Here is a 17807-nt window from a genome sequence, read left to right as displayed (position 1 = left end):
GTTATGCAAAATATTCCAAAAAATTCTTATTATTAAATAAACCCGCGTAGCTCACCCAAAAACTGAGATTTGACATTTCGGAGACCTCACGCTACACTAGCGCCTCTAGCGGCGAATTCATTCGCGATAGCCCTCATTGTTGTCAATGGTCTCATGACATTTATTTATCTATTTTAGGAGCCGATTCGCATGCAAATGGAGAAAACTTTTTGCTGTTTCTGCTGCGCCTCTCCTCCTCTCTCAGTGGACATACAAGCTCCTGTGTCAGGCTACTGTCCGGGCCAAGTGATCCCGTCTCAGTGGATGTAGAGAATAAGAGCAATGTGCAGCTGCACCTCGTCAAGGTTTTTTTAAGAAAGGTAAGTAAAAAACTATGATGTGACTAAACTGTTCTAAACCACTGCCACCACGGCCACTGTAATGTGGCCGAAACGTCGAGGTAATTATTAAGGAGCGGCCACACCGCTGCTTAAAATACGCAAACGGTGCGGAATCGCAGTGACGTGCCGTAAAGTGTACGAGTTTGTTTGTGGTAGTTTTTTTTTGACATTCATAAGTGCTTGTTATGGCCTAAATTGAATAAAGATATTTTGACTTTGACTTTGAAACCAAAAGTCCCCTTCTACTTCTATCCTTATGGTATTTTAGAGATCATTGTTCAATTAAAGTTGTGATATTGACCGCCTGTTCTTAATAATACATCTACAGAGCAATTAGTAACACTAGCGAACAATAGTTCTGTTGTAACATATCTCACATATTTCTTTAGTATTAGGTAACACTAATTCGTAAAACGTCTCAACTAAGATATCTACGGAAACATAGTTTGCTATTACGTCATTATTACTTCATCGTGTAAATAGCGAGTTATGTTTGACGCTTTTTTGCGGTGGCGGTAATTTTCTTGGCAAAAAGACGGATACCTGATTCATTTCACAGACACATGAATGAGGTCGATCGCGAGAAGAGCAATGACATAACTCCACCGGAACCATTTTGGTGCATTCAAGTTTTACACATTTGCAATAAAGTTCGCTTTTTAGGGTTCCGGAGCCAAAATGGAAAAAACGGAACCCTTATAGTTTCGCCATGTCTGTCTGTTTGTCTGTCTGTCCGTCCGCGGCTTTACTCAGGGACTATAAATGCTAGAAAGCTGTAATTTTGCACGGATATATATGTAAACTATGCCGACAAAATAGTACAACAAAAAAATTAAAAAAAAAAAATTTTTTTTGGACGTAAAGTGGGGGTGATTTTTTTTTCTCATCCAACCCTATAGTGTGGGGTATCGTTGGATAGGTGTTTTAAAACCATTGTAGGGTTTTCAAGACGATTTTTCGATTTAGTAATCTGTTTGCGAAATATTCAACTTTAAAGTGCAAATTTTCATTAAAGTCGAGTGTCTCCCCCTCTAAAATCTAAACTGTTAGGTGGAAAACTTTGAAAAAAATTCAGGATGGTAGGTAGTAAGTATATCAAATTTTGAAGGAAAATCATAACGGCTAAGATTACTTGAGAATTATTAGTAGTTTAAGAGTAAATAGCAGCCTAAGATATAAAATATACCTAAAATTGGAAAATTCCGTACACAATGAAATCCTTAGCAAAATCAAAATATTACTTGAGTTTTTCGTAATAGTTACGGAACCATTTCGTGGGCGTGTCCGACACGCTCTTGGCCGGTTTTTAAGGGTCCCTAAAAGGACGGTGACGCTTATATTGTTTAATACGCGAATGAGGTACGGTACGATACGAACTTCTATTTTCGCATTTCTATGACAATGTTTTTCAACTTTTTTAAGCTGGTTAGGTTATCCTCTAGTCCTATTGCATGTATGAAAAACGTTTGTTATATTTTAGGTTGTGACATACAGAGCGAATACTCCAACTACGGTGACTAAGAAGAGCAAAGACGTTATATTGACGGTACAAGAGGGGCCCGCGCCGGCTGGCTCGACCAAGCATTGGGATATGAAATTTGAGATACCACCCATACCGCCCTCTAATCTCGTTAACTGTAGCATTATTGACTTGGATTACGATTTGAAGGTAATATTGAACAATCCCTAGCTCACATACACATAATATGTCATATATCTACTATGATAACTACCTACTGGCTGTTTGTTGCCCGCGACTTCGTCTGTGAAGAATTCGTGTATCGCTAATCTGCGTTAATGATGGAATATTCCGCAATGAAAAGTACATTTTTTTATTCGACTGGATAGCAAACGAGCAAGTGGGTCTCCTGGTGGTAAGAGATCACCACCGCCCATAAACATTTGCACAATTACACAATTATCCTTTGTGTTAATAATGTAATCTAGCCAGCAACATAAAACCCACATTATACATCGTACAAAGAATAGTTTTTTTAGGGTCGCCGTTATCGAAATTGATGAGGTTGGACTATATAATGTTATAAACAATCTGTGTGCCAAATTTTATCTAAATCTGTCGAGCTGTTATTGCGTGATTGAGTTAAGTAGGTACCCAACATCTAAACATCTTCACGACTTTTATTTATAATAGTAGGAAAGTTTCTTCTGACCAAGGTAGGTAGGTACTTTTTGCTAGTTGTTGGTACCTGCTTGCATTTTCGTCTGACCTACGTGTACATACCAAAATTTTAGTCAATCCGACCACTAGAAAGGGGTCAAATGCTTTGCTTGATTCGATTACAGACAAACTCAAAATAACTGGCACAGATGCAAGATGATAGTTACGAGATAATAAAAAAATAGTCTTTGTGCGTTTGTTTGCATATCTGAAACTATTGAACTGATTATAAAAATATTTTTCTGATTTAAAATTACGCTATCCTAAATTAACATAAGCTGTGGGGAGAGGCTGTGATAGAGAGATCTCTCTCCAGGTGGAGGTTATGCCTGTGGACCGAAGTCCGAAGGAAGGGGCTTGGTATATGCGTCCCAGTTGGCGCGATGTAGTCTGTAGTATTTGGAGCTTCTTTATTTGCTCACTAGATTGCGCTAGGAGTCGCTACACTACTTTGCCTCCCGGGAAAGTTAGGCTACTTACGCACTATGCGGCTCACCGCGCGATTCTAGCGCGCCGTCTCTTTCTCAAGTGAGACTGCATACGTAGCCTTACCCCCTTATTCATAAACGACAATCAAACCTATTTTAGTTAAAATGCCGCTAAAATTCGTTTGTCCTTATCTGTCACTTCGACATTTATATTTGTTAGAAAGGGACAAAGCATTTGTTAGTTAACATAGGCTTGTTAAGTTTTATGAATAAGGGGGTTAGAGTATTACCTAATTCGCGGTAGGCTAGGCAGCGGGGGTGCTGGCTGTTGGCGCGTTGCTGCGGCGCAAACTACCGACTGCCTACCCTGGGATCGACCCTATGCACGCCAATGCCTAATACCAGTGTATTTATTCCTGTAGGTGGAGTGCGTTGTGTCTGGCATGCACATGAATCTCAAGGATCGAAAGTACGTGACGATCGGCACAGTCCCACTAGTGGGCATGGCGGGGCAGGCCGCTCCCAGTGCGCCGCCGCCGGCCCAGTACTCGCCGACGCAGCCCGCGGTGCTCCCCCTCGGACCCGGGGAACAGGTGTTGCCCAACGTAAGACCCTTACATCTTATAGTGCCTGTCCGACTAACCGCCTGTAGGTACTCGCGCACGTACATAAAAGTAACTTGGTTTTTAGGCTAAAATAAAGTGTTTTTTATTAGGGTCGTTTCTTGAAAACATTGGTTAATAGACTTACAGTCAGCAGCAGAAGTAGGTGAACGGTTACGTTGCTCAAAAATCTATACACGGCTCTACTGTCAAGTGTCAAGGTAATAAGACTGTTTAGATCATTTTGAGGGCGATAACTGCTCATGTACTTCTGCTGCTGACTGTACTTAAACCTATTTGACGCTTCGTTGATAAAACCTGCCGTCCCGCTGACACTAATTTTATTTAATTTGAGAGTGAGAGGGACGGCTCGATACGAACTTCGATTTTTGAAATTTGTAGTAGCCCTCCAGGTGGCTCAATTTATTCCGCGTATATACTTCAAATAACGCCGCCAATCGAGAGTAAGGCTTATCCTCAGTCTAATTGCCTGTATCTTTTAATTACAGGGTCCGCCTGCCCCGGGGGCTGACGGGGTCCCAGGAGGCTGGGTCATGCCGGGCACGGCGCCTGCGAACCCCCCCTACCAGTCCCTTTACCCTACTCTCAGTAAGTATACACCAATTATTTGTTATCCTTAGCATTCTAGGCGCTTCGGTGTATTGTACAGTCACCAGCACCAATATCTGACACAACAAGCGTGCATAAATATCTGATACGACTCTATTTCTAGGGCCGGAAGGACGTGTCAGACATTTTTGTATGCTCCGCTGTGGCAGATATTAATGCTGGTGACTGTACAGTCACATTGTCACAGCGGAGCGCGCTATAATATCTGACCCGTCCTACCCGCCCTAGAAATAGAGTCATATATATTGTTGTGCCAGATATTGGTGCTGGTGACTGTACTCTAAGCCTAAGCCTAAAATGGAAAATGTGCTGTAAGTAAATAATGAACCGCTCAAATGGTGGGTTCAAACGCGGGCTCCCATCTTTGAGTCCAGCCATGGTGGCCCAGTGGTTTGACCTATGGCTTCACAAGCAGAGGATCGTAGATTCAAATCTGGGGGCTCGCATCTCTGAATATTTCGCAATTCATGTGGGAAATTACATTTGAAATTTACCACTAGATTTAAGGTGAAGGTAAACGCCGTCAGAAACCTGCGAAGCAATTCAACGTGTGTGTGATTCAGTTAGATTTTTTTTTCAATCACACAAACAAATACAAAGATGAAGCTCGTCGAAGTTCTGGAGTGGGGGCTTGTGACGTCACACCGTGCTAAAGCATCGCACAGCGTGACGTCCGGCGGAACTTTAACTGGCTATTATCTTCATATATTTTTTTAATTGACAAAGGTCCCTAATAAGTATTTTCTGATAATCTAATTGACACTAGCCTATTCATTACTTTCTAAGCCGACTTAGAAAGCAATGAAAATTTAATGAACTAACATTTAATTCGATACATCTATTACAGGTGTGCCAGTATACAAGGAATCAGCCTACACCGCGAGGACGATCCAGGATCGCGGCGATAGCAACTACACTAAGATAACGGGCCCGACCAACTTCGCACCGTATTACCCTACTTATGCGGCCGTTCAACCGCCTCCACTACCTCAGTAAACTGACAAATATATACATTGTAAAGGCCTTATCACACTTGCGATTTGCGGCCAAGTTAAAGCGCAGCGAGTTCGCTGCGAGCGCGTTACGAATTCGCCGCGAGCGCTGAACGATTTCGTCGCGAGCGCGCAATGAATTCGCTGCGTACTCGCGGGAAAATCAGCATAGCGTCCCAGCTCTAGACGTAGCGAACGCGCTGCGAAAACGTTACGCGCTCGCCTCGCTTTCAACTCTCCCGCAAATCGCAAGTGTGATAAGGCCCTTAAAAGTTTTTATCTTTAATATATACAAACTATAGCGTATAATGTATTTATAGGTTATTTTATAAGCTTATTGCGATTTAAATAATAAACTACTGATTATTGCGCATTTACAAGCGGGGGCCAAATGATTTCGCCAATGAATCTCGTTGCTACACAAACTTTTAATATTATCAAAGCAGCTACGAACTTTTTAATTAGCGCTTCTTTAGGTATTATAATTTGAGATATACGTTGTGCCTATACAATTTATTAAAAGTGTAAACAAACCGATTTCATCAAAATTATTGTATAAACATTCACTGGATCGAATCAATAACACATTTATCTATAATTCGTGTCTTTTAATTAGATGTTTAATCACTTTTTTCACCAAAATTAACTTGATTTCAATATTTGTTTTTCATTTGAAAAATCTTCGTTAAAATCTGACGTTATTTCTTGATTGAAACATGTGTATAATCTGTAGTAGGATAGGCTAGCGTAAATGGTGGAAAATTTGACATTTTAAAAATCGATTAATGCGCAGATGAATAAGCGATTTTTATTTACTTTCCTTAAAAATTAAAAAAATAGTTACTGCTTTTATAATTGAATAAACAGTCTTTGGAATGAAATCAAGTATTGTAAATAAAAAATAGACAAAAGTACTTTGATCTATTATTTAAACAGATATTATTTGCAATAGGTTCTAGGTTTTCACATCATTGAATGTCGTCGGATAAATGGCGTCTTTGTTTACACTTTTCATAAATGGATACAATCTAGTTTAGTTTTTTTCTATTAGAATGGGTGCTTCCGTCCACTAACGCACAAGTTGTCTAATAAACTAGTGATTTGAGAATTGATGTTATTTACTAATCCAAAATGTATTTTATTTTTTCGTTTTGTAATGTTATATTAAAAGACAAATATACCAATAATAAATAATATACACATTTTAACTTTAATTGTACCTCCTTATCCTTCCTAAAAGCGCAGGATTATAAAGTGTACACATATTAAGGAAAATAGTCTCTGTGTATGCTAAGCTAAAGCCGTCTTAAGTTTTCGCACAATCGTAAATAACTATTGTTGGTATTTAAATAAAATAAAACAATTTTTATGACATAGGTAAATCTTTATTGATTTTCCTTCACAAAGGATAACAGGTCAGTTGCGGATGTTTACAAAAAAGGACATGATTACAGACAATTTATAAATTACACAGGCAGTTTAAAAAAATATTTTGTACCAAAAGTACGTTTCTGTCAAATTTATACATGTTGTAATATTTTAGCAGTACATTTAGGTAAGTGACTGTTGTTTGAGAAGGAAAAGCAATGAAGTTGTTTACATTTATTTTAGTCAGGCTGACATCAGAACACGGACTGTGACTACATTCTCTCGATGATACAAGTACTGTTGATGATAACAGAGATACTGACTGATATGATACCTATTGAACATCCAAGTAAAGTAACTGTGTTTTTTATATTTTTATCTGACTAATTAATGACAGATATACTACTTATATTGCTCTTTCAGTATGACGGTTGAAAAGCTAAGAAATGATGTCGGTTTCTTCTTAAAAACAGGTATAACAACAATTTGATGTCAAAAAATACATAAAGTATGACAAATGATTTTAAGTTCATAACAAACAGCTCAATAAAAAGATAAATTAATTTTCAAGTGAAATTTGCCTACTCTGTTGCAAAAATTTAAACGTAATCGCTCACGAGCGTCGTTAGGTTCCTCTATCCCTGTAGTAATTGATAATTTAACCTCTTGCCTGACGAGCGGGGCGCGAGCGCGCCGCGCAACATTCGGCTGCCGTGACACATTTTCTAAGCTTAGAAGTCGACTCGTCTTACGTTTGATGGTTGATGAGCTACCGGGTAGCGGTCGGGTCGGGTCGAGCGGCGGCTGGCGGCTGGCGGCCGACCCTCGTCTTCCCTGCACCCGCATAGAGTTGGTCGTGCGCTGTGGCGTCCTCGGTTGGTCCACCCCGGGGGGCGCGTCGGCTGTCGGCCCGCGGCCCGCGGCCTCAGTACTGACTGCAACGTGCGCGGAACCCGCCCTGGTAGGTGGAGTCCTGCGAGAGCAGGCCGTCCGGCTGGGAGGGGCAGTCGGGCGCCGCCGACTCCTGGCTGAAGTCGGGCTGCGAGGCGCCCTGCGAGAGCGAGAGCGGCGGCTGCTGCGAGAGCGGCTCCTGGCTGAGGCGCGGCGGGCGGCGGCGAGCGCGCGCGGCCTGGGGCGGCGCGGGGCGCAGCAGGCCGCGGTGCGCCTGGAAGGCGGCGTGCGGCACGGGCGCGTGCAGCAGCGCCGCGCGCTCCGGCCCCACGTAGGCCAGCGGGTCGCGCAGCGGCCGCGCGCGGTCGTACACCGAGCCCGGCACCATGGCCTCGCGCGCGTCGAACATCGACGTCGACATGAAGTGCGAGCCCGGATTCTGCGCGTTCACCAGCTTCTTGGGCTTGGCGAACTGGATAGCGGACTCCTTCAGGTTGGAGAGCGGGCCCTCGGTGAGCACGCGCCGCTCCTTGTAGAAGGCGAGCAGGTGGTTCCACAGCGGCTGCTTGCTGAGCACCTTGGGGTTGCCGACGACGATGAGGCCGTACTTGGCGCGCGTCAGGGCCACGTTGAGGCGGCGCGGGTCACTGAGGAAGCCGATGCCCTGGTGCTCGTTGGAGCGCACGCACGACATGATGATGATGTCCTTCTCGCGGCCCTGGAACGCGTCGACGCTGGCCACCTCTATCTCCTGGTACAGCTTGGCGTGCAGGCTGCCCTGGTACTGCATGTGCTGCACCAGGTACGAGCGCTGGCCCTCGTATGGAGTGATGATGCCTATCTGCTCGGGACGAACTCCCGCCTTGAGGAAGCGCGTCGTCAGCTTTTCGACGTTCGCGGCTTCGGTTCTGTTCAAGTAGGAGGTTCCGGACCCCGCGATCTCCTCCTGGCCCTGGGTCACATAGAAGAACATGGGCCGATCGGGGCGCGGCCAGGGGAAGTCGATCTTGTGCAGGCGGCGCTCCTCGGCGCTGACGCCGTTCTGGAGCGAGCCCTCGTAGAAGAAGTCGGAGGGGAAGCGCGAGAGCTCGGGGTGCATGCGGTACTGCACCTCGAGCCGGAAGGGCCGGATGCCGAGCACGACGAGCCGCTCGAACAGGCTCTGGCTGAGACCGGCCTTGGCGGCCTTCTTGCACATGACGACGGGCCCGAGCTGGCAGTGGTCGCCGACGAGGATGAGCTGGCGCGCGCCCAGCACGACGGGCACCATGCACTCGGGCTCGGTGGACTGCATGCCCTCGTCGATGAGGATGGACTGGAAGCGCATGCGCGCGACGCGCGGGTCGCCGGCGCCGACGCAGGTGGTGCACACGACGTCGGCGGCGTCGAGCAGGCGGCGCTCGGCGGCGCGGCGCAGCGCGCGGTAGCGGCGCTCGTCGGCGGCGGACAGCTCGCCCGCCTCCTCCTTGAGACGCGTCAGCTTGCGCAGCTCGCTGTCGGCGGAGCCGAGCGCGCGCGCCTGCTCGTGTAGCGCGAGGAACGACACCGAGGACTCCATGGCCTCGCGCGACTTGGCGCACAGCCGGACCACCTTCAGCCCCGTGCGGTGGATCTTCTCCGTGAGCTGGTCGACGGCGGTGTTGGACGGCGCGCACACGAGTACGGGCCCGCCGTTCTGCCGCACCAGCTGGTACACGATGGTTGCGGACGTCACAGTCTTGCCCGTGCCCGGCGGACCTTGGATCAAGGACAGCGGTCGCTGGAGGGCGTGTTTCACGGCGTAAACCTAGGAACAAAATAATTCATTGTTTTTCAACTCGAAATTCTTTACTGCGTTAAATGTTGTATTTTTAGGAATTATATCAAAATATCATCACAACAAAGCTTACGCAAATAATTTAAATTTCGAGATCCTGGTAAGAGAACCTCGGGACTGAAGTCCCTGCTGGGTGCAATAGACTTCTGGTATACCAATAAGTCACATCACGGGTATGTCGCTATTGTCACTATTTATTAGAATCTACAACTAGTTTATTTTATAACAAACAAGAGGAAACCTCTATGTCACATGGTGGTTTACAACTCTTCAATAAACCGCGACTTTAACCTGTCCTCTCCCAGAGGCACGAATTTGTGCCCAAATTCCTTTGATCCTGTTATCCTGGGAGATGACAGATTAAACGAGCCCAATAATTCATTTATTAAATTAAGATACATTGTCCTGTCCTGGTGCATTTGAACGAGGCAAACCTCTAATAATGGGCAAGACCGAAGACGAAAAGTAAACGTCAGTTAAATTACCTGTGACCTGTTGAGGTCAGGCAGGTTAGGCGCACTGAAATGCTTGGGCAGATGCACGCGAAACAGCACTTCTTCCACCTCGTGGCCCAGCAGGCGCCGATAGATGTAACCAGACACCGAAGAGTCGTCCACGGCAAACTTGCGCAGAGCCAGTTGCATTCTGTAACAAGTAAAATAATTAAGCCAACTTGGAATATTATCCGACGACATGCTTGGTTGGACACATTTTTGCTGTCAGACAACTGTCCCACTGACTGACCAGAAAGCCCAGAGCTAGACAATTTTCTACCTTAAAAAGTGTACAACAAATAATGATGCCTGTCAGATTGAGATACTGTTACGGCGTTCGCCTAATTTGAGACTGGCAGAGTGTAGTGAACTGGTGTGACATTGCTACTACGCTGACTCCAGGCACTTTATCTGTCTTGACGATTTTTAATACCGGTCACACACTTTTACTACACATTGCGATACATCAAGTCGCATCACCTTGTCCCTCTAATTTTTTAATTAAAGTATTTAATTTCAATCTGGGTTTTAATCAAGGCTCCGTTGTGTATAATAGTTGATCACCAACTGTTCATATTTAGTAAAGAAGTAAAATTTTGTAGTTAATTTCAATTAACATAATGCAGTTTATATATGCAATTAAGTATTAATTGCAACCACATATGATAGAAAACAGTTACACAAAAAAAATATTCAATACAAATTTTATTTAAAAGCTAATAATATGTAAAAAAAGTTACTAAACAATAAAGTTTATAAATATATAACTACATTTAAACTGTATATTAAACATAAACAAAAGTTATTATGTAAGATATACAGGTAAATATATAAAACTATTATTTGTATATATTATAGTATCTAACTAAATATTAAGTATTTAATTCTCTAATTAAAATTATTTTAGTGAGTTTTCAAACTTTATACGAAACGAATAAAGTTTATAATGATTTATCACTATAAATTTATTTCAAACGTATATTTAAACAATAAATGGCCATAAACGGTACATTGGCCACAAACGGTACTTCTGCCCTAGTGCCACCAGAGTTGAAATCACACACACAAGAACATGTTCTGTATATTGTATTTGGATCCCATTTATGAAAAGTGTAAACAAAGACGCTATTTATCCGACCACAGACATTCAATGATGTGAAAACCTAGAACCTATTGCAAAATAATTAACCTGTTCAGTAAATCGATTAATTTATTAATTGCATAGATCAAAGTATTTTTGTCTATTTTATTATTTAAGTACAATACTTTCATTCCAAAGACTGTTTATTCAATTATAAAAGCAGTAACTATTTTGTAATTTTAAGCAAAGTAAATAAAAATCGCTTATTCATCCGCGCATCGATTTTTAAAATGACAATTTTTCCACCATCTCTACGCTAGTCTATGCTACTACAGATTATACACATGTTCCAATCATAAATAACGTTAGATTTTGACGAAGATTTTTCAAATGAAAATTAATATTGAAATCAAGTGAATTTTGGTGAAAAAAGTGATTAGACATCTAGTTAAAAGACACGAATTATAGATAAATGTGTTATTGATTCGATCCAGTGAGTGTTTATACAAGAATTTTGATGAAATCAGTTTGTTTACACTTTTAATAAATTGGATAGGCATAACGTATAATGACAGCGGGATTCTGACAATTACTCATTCATTTTCCTTGTAATCAGTTCTTTTTGTAGCTGTGTGTGTAATCTAATCATTTACTTGAACTCTCGTGATACTACCAGATAATTTTCAAGCTCTTCTATTTTTTGAATGAACTACAAAGTTGGTTGCTCAGTTTCAGAAACATTCACCTTTAAATTTTTAAACATGGAGACTAGCACTTTTTAATGGTGCTTACCCATTTGAAATTCAATTCAGACAGTGACCTTATTTTCGAATGTTTAGTTACCTCTTTCGTCCATAAAGAAATATTTTCGAAAAATGTAAATGACATTAATACAAACCTATCAAAAGAAGTGCTCTTCCAGATAAAGTCTACGACGAAGTTGGAGGTGCAGTCGAGCGGGGCGCCGGCGCCGCTTTTGAGCTCTAGCCCTACGTCATCGCCGTAGTTGTCCGGGACCTTGATCACGTGGCCCACGCCAGACCAGGCTTTGTGGAGCTCGCCCACGTATCTGCAAAGTTACACATACAACCTAAATTCAAGGGAACAACCAATATATACTCCATTTATTTTAACATTTGAAACTTAACAGCAAAATTTGCACAAGCTTTTAAATGAAATAACAAAACTATTTAAAATTAAGTTAATTTATTTTTTCCCAATTTTTCTCTTGACCTTCGACGCATCAAAGACCGCTTCGTCATTGTAATAAGTTTGTTTCTTACCGCAATCTTAGTTCATCACCATGCATCAGCTTCATATCGCTGTCAGTTTTTGCCAAGGTAAAGTAGGCAATTGTCTTCTTGTTGAGACCAACATCCCAACGGACTTCAATGCCCTCTTGGGTCTGCGACTCTTTTAGCCTCTTGTCATAGTCTGCTTCCAGCTTCACCAATGGACCAAAGATATTTTGGTATTGATAACCATCTTCATATCTGAAACGGGCATGTTACTTTTAAAACTTGAGTACAGTACTTTGTACACTTTGTAAGTAATATTGCTTCATAATAATGATAAAATAAAATCTATCAAAAATTAATAACTAGTAAATGACAATGCAAAATTTTTCATTTATATTTTTACTTTACACACAATCATATCTTTTCTTTAGTTCTAATGCAACATAGTATGGCAATTACTAGACTATTTTTTACTTGACTGGCCGAAAGCTGGTTATTCTGAAAACTAGACATTACTCTAATACAGACGTTTTAATAATAATAATAATAAATTCATTTATTTCGGGCAACTTGGCCTATACAATAAATACCTTACAGACTAACATACATATTTATAATCAATAATATTTAAAACTAATTTGGTGACAAAACAGCGTGACCCCGTTGAGTCACCGTCCCCGACCCGACGGTTTTTTTTTTACTGGTGTGCCGTTAAAAACAAAAGGTTGAAAACGCCTGCTCTAATATCAAAACATGGTGCTTGCTGGGTACTTGAGCAGAACTAACACAGATTTTTGTAGTAGGATACTGGTTGACTGACATTTTTATTTTTCACACTAATTGTATGTTTAATTAAACATTCAATATAATATTGCATCTTAACTCAAAATAATAATAATTAAAATAAAGGACCAAAAATTCAGTAGAGTAATTAAAAACAAAAATATTCAGCCACATGCTTCATACTGGTTGCATGTTATAAGGCTTTATTTGAGTTGTGTTAAAGATTCACCACAAGCTTCACAAGGAAAACATTGTGAGTAAAACCTGCACAAACCTGCGAAGCAATTCATGGTGCGTGTGAAGTTCCCAACCCGCGTGGGAACTATGGCCCAAGCCCACTTGTTCTGAGAGGAGGCCTGTGCCCAGCAGTGGGACGTATATAGGCTGGGATGATGATGATGATGATGAAAAGATTCACAATAAAATTTGTGTTTGTGTTGTGTACTTTAAGTTTTCATTTGAGTACTGCACACTGAAGCTACAAAACAATGGCTAGCGAATATATCTTTTCCAACCTTGACATAGATGGAATCATCAATAGTATTGATAGAGCTATATTTCCAAAACTTACATTGAATTCAAGATTTTATCAGTAAATTCAAAGCATATGAGTACTTGGTTGGTAACTGGTTGTGTTTTGCAAAACTAGTTTTAATGGTGGCTGAAAGGGATAAAACGAGAGCAACTAACCTCAGCAGCACTTGATGAGGTTCCTCATCAACCCCAGGTTTCTCCAGGTCTTGAAAGGTGGCGTCCACATTGTCACGCCACAACTCTTCCAGGCGACCAATTTGCTGAGGGGTCACCTGTAATAAAAATACAATAACATGTTTTATATAAGTAGCCTGTTAGAGATTCTTACACAAGTTTAGGAGATGCATTTTTTTGGTATTTATTAGGAAATTAGCGTTATTTATTATTATTAATATTGGTTTAGATATACTAAGCGGCAAAAAATGTGGCCCTCAATAATGTATGCAGTAATAAATAGGTGATTTATTTAATGTGTAAAGTGGGCCAAAATTTGTGGTGCTGAGTACAAATCAACATCATAAATAAGTGATCACTTTTGTACACAAGCAATTACGTATGGCTTTCAAACATGACGTTAAGACAACAAGGCATAAAAGTGATCACTTATTATGTTGTTGACTGTACAATGGTCATCTGCACCAACTAACACAACCAAACCCCATTTTATTTTCTTGATGTATCAGATGATAATGTAAACAGCTACTTACTTGACGAGCTCTCATTTGCTCTGCTTCCGATGGCACTTTTACCAGCCACGATAAAAACGCGCGATCCGCTGAAAAATCAAGGAAGTTATCAGTGAAGCATATTCAACAGCTATGAACGCATACATGTATTCAGTCCCCGGACTATAAAGCAGATGTTTCGTAAGGTTAAGGTTGATGTATTTATTTGCGAAAATGAAATAGGTACATTTGTGAGCTGGCATGTTTCAATGACAATTTTGAACAGTGTAATTTATGAGCTGCAATAATTAATATAGTCTTAACTTAATCAGTACAGTCAGCAATATGGGGTCTGTCCATTTTAGCTTTTTCGTTTTTATTATAATATGGTTTAAAAGTGACTACAGACAATACCTTCAATGAGATAGATTTGAAATTTGGAAGCTAATAGGATGACAAATTGATGGACAAAATATTATTATATCAGCTTCAGATGTCCCTTTCTGGATATATGTAATTATATGTCCTCTCCCAAGGATTTCCGTGACTGTCTAGTCTTTGAAAGGGGTGCACAAGTAAAGATTTGTTTGAAATTTCTTCAATATTAGGGCTTAAGCCTTTTTATTTCTTTCATGGGAGAGAAGCCACAGGCACTAGCTAGTCTCAAAAAATGATAAAATACTTTACTCACAAATCAATGGCTTCCACTGCTCTTGGTCCCAGTTCATGTCCTTTAAAGAACTTTGTGCAGCACATGGTTGGCTGCAACAACACATAATAACATTGAATAAAACAATACAACACAATAACTCTTTATTGCACACCAACACATAGCAAGCAGTACAGAAAACACAGGTATATATACAGAGACTTTCTGATAAATTAATAAGTGAATCTGCAAGGGCATACTTTTGGCAAGGTCGGTAGTGTGTAATGACATATAGTGACAATATGATGGCTTAATAATGTTCAATATTGAATCCATGACTAAGGGCATTTGGTAGAGCACCATAGACAGTAAAATCTTCAAAAGTTCCGTGGTTTGTTAATTCCAGCTTCCCCAGGGATCTTCTTGTGTGGGCTTTTTGTGTGTGATCTGGTCACATTCCACTAAACTATTTTTTGAATTTGATAAGAGTTGTACAATCACCTTTGAGTACAACCTGTAAGACTGAAGACCTTATTCATTTACTTTTGGAATGTGATCAGAATAAGGACATCAGAGACAGGTATTTGGATGGTATGGGCTTGTTCAGTGGAGGTGTAAATGTGATTCCGAGTCGACCACTTTCAGAAGAAGCATTCATTAGAATAGCCTTTGCATCCAGAGATGTGGTTTCAGTACAAGGGAGAGTGTAATATCTATAGTTTAGTGTATATATCTGATCTGAGGCTTCCCATGAGGCTCACATAGTCACATTTGGTGTACTAAAGCCTTGTTAAAATATAAGATAAAAAAAAGACTTCATCGCAGTTTTGGGTAGTAAAATTGATAGAGATAGAGTTACATAAAGAAGTCATATATTCTGCCTACATACACTGCCTAGAGGCATACAATATTAAAAATATCTTACCGACACAACAACACCACAACCGAGTCAGCCTTTGCAGGAATAAACCCGAGAACAAAGACATTGCGAGCCCCACAGGAGTAGCACTCCAGCAGGGTCTCACCAAGAGGTCCGTCACGGTGCAGGGCTGCTTCCTTGTGCTTGGCTCGGACCAAGTGGTTGATAATGTGGGAACCAGAGGTGTTACCACGTCCATTGCAAAACCTGAAAGATTAGAATTGATTATTTTGCAGGTTTAGGTTCATTAGGTCCTTCACCATAAAGCTTGTGGTAAATTTCAACATTATTTACAAAATCAATTTGAACCCATGATCTTCTGCTTGATAAGTCATAGGTAAAACCATTAGGCCACACGGCTTACGCTTATCAAGGTCAACTGTTAAATAAAACACAGCCTTTTTCAACTGAATTCAAAACCACAGAATATTAGAAACTTCAGTGTATCAATATAAATTTTGATATATTTGTTATAATATGTTTGAGGTTATATTGTAAAAATTCCATGCATTTTAACATTTTAGAGATAAGCTATAGTGTATGATGCATTCAATTGATAATTCTTTACAATTTTACCTAGTTATAAAACTAAGCATGTTAGTACTGCTTCTGAACCAATTTTGTGCCAAATGAATAAATATTCCATGCATGCAGCCTATTGTTAACTAACTGCCAACTGTATCAATAAGAATAAAATAATTATTTTTAAAATTGTTTACCAAAGAATGAAAGGGATATGAAAAGCTTGTCTACAAGACAGTATGAAGTAGTAACTTACCATTTATTGCATATGTTGCACATAACAACAGTGGAAGGGTCGTGGATTCCACAATACTTGCAGGCATGGTCAGGCAATTCCTTGCTGCTATACAAAGCCTCATCTTCCTCTTCAAACTGTAACTCAGCTATAGCGTTGGTCACAGAGGAAACCTTCGCACTCAGATCTAAACGGCCGAGGCCATTCACCTAGAAGTTTTATAAAAAAATCATATGGTTTTCGACGTCAAATCTAGTAAATAAAGCGAGGTTAAGTGCACTAGTTCCAGTTACTGACCTGGTTGGACGTGGACAGACCATGGTCGTGCTGCGACGCCTGCGTCTGGCTTTGAGACGGAAGAGTGAAGTCCGTAAACTCGAACTCCGAGCCTTGAGTGTCAGCCCCAATGAGATCTGCTTCTTCAGTATCCAGAAATGTGAGCGTTTGAGAGCTCGGTCCATAAGCGTCGACGCTCATCGTTGCGAGGTGTAGCACTTTTTATGAAAACTCAGAAAATGTGTCAAAAGAATTAAATAAAGAATGATTAAACGAAACTCCCATAACAGCCACGCAATAATTATCAAACGGCTTGCAAAGAATGACGAATAGGAAAATACGCCATGTTTAGTTATTGGCGTGTTGGTAGCACTTAACAAGTTTGTTTTAGGTTACGAGAATTGATATTTATTTGATTTAATTGCATAACCAATTTTCTTCTGAAATTACTTATTAAGATCATTAATTTCTGGAAATATAATTATATTATTTTAATGAAACACGAAAATTAATTAAATGGTTTTAATTTCAGTGCCATTAATGTATAATGGCAACTTTGAAGTCAAAAGTACTAAATATTTCTTCACTTTCCCAATAGATGTCGTTCAACGTCTTATTTTTATTAAAATTTAAACCGGAAATGACAAGCGCGTTCGGACTTCAAACTACAGGGAGGAATGTGTGTTGAGAGTTGGGTTGGGTGTGTCGTTGATTGCTGATGGCAACTTCATTACATTTCGGATAGGCTTTTATCGACTTAGTGACAATATATAGAATTAATCAATAACTAATCTCATTCCGGAGGCGAGATAGGTACCTACGGATTTCAACTCATGTGATTGGCAGATTCTGCAAGTTTCCGCTTCGCTTCGCTCGGCTCTGCCTAATACTGCTGGGCTATTACGAAACTTGAAACTCGAAGTTCGTGTCGTGCGGTCCCTCTGATCTGACACTTATACTATTTAATACGAGAGCGAGAGGGACGGTACAATACGAAACGAACTTCTAGTTTCGAGTTTCGTAGTAGCCCAGCTGTCACCACAGAACACTCCAGGGCTACTACGAAACTCGAAACTCGAAGTTCGTGTCGTACGGTCCCTCTGACACTTATTATACTATTTAATA

General features: G+C 40.9%; 1 protein-coding gene and 1 pseudogene across 1 annotated transcript; one reads left to right on the top strand and one right to left on the bottom strand.

Moving 5' to 3' along the window:
- Nucleotides 1-145: 145 nt before the first annotated feature.
- Nucleotides 146-6358, top strand: LOC141439496 (arrestin domain-containing protein 3-like; annotated as a pseudogene).
- Nucleotides 6359-6574: 216 nt separating this feature from the next.
- LOC141439495 (regulator of nonsense transcripts 1-like) lies at nucleotides 6575-17047 on the bottom strand. The gene is made up of 10 exons (XM_074103773.1): nucleotides 16704-17047; nucleotides 16428-16615; nucleotides 15656-15856; nucleotides 14773-14843; nucleotides 14124-14191; nucleotides 13573-13688; nucleotides 12145-12354; nucleotides 11760-11930; nucleotides 9772-9931; nucleotides 6575-9256 (listed from the first exon to the last, which is right to left on the bottom strand). Exons 1-10 carry the CDS (start codon nucleotides 16881-16883, stop codon nucleotides 7505-7507), a joined length of 3117 nt encoding a protein of 1038 aa, XP_073959874.1. The 5' UTR covers nucleotides 16884-17047; the 3' UTR covers nucleotides 6575-7504.
- Between the last annotated feature and the right edge of the window lie 760 nt (nucleotides 17048-17807).

This window comes from Choristoneura fumiferana, chromosome 21 (genome assembly GCF_025370935.1).
Source record: "Choristoneura fumiferana chromosome 21, NRCan_CFum_1, whole genome shotgun sequence".
In the NCBI taxonomy this organism is placed as follows: domain Eukaryota; kingdom Metazoa; phylum Arthropoda; class Insecta; order Lepidoptera; family Tortricidae; genus Choristoneura; species Choristoneura fumiferana.
The sequence above is the reverse complement of the archived record's forward strand: the minus strand, read 5'-3'. Positions and strand labels throughout refer to the sequence as shown.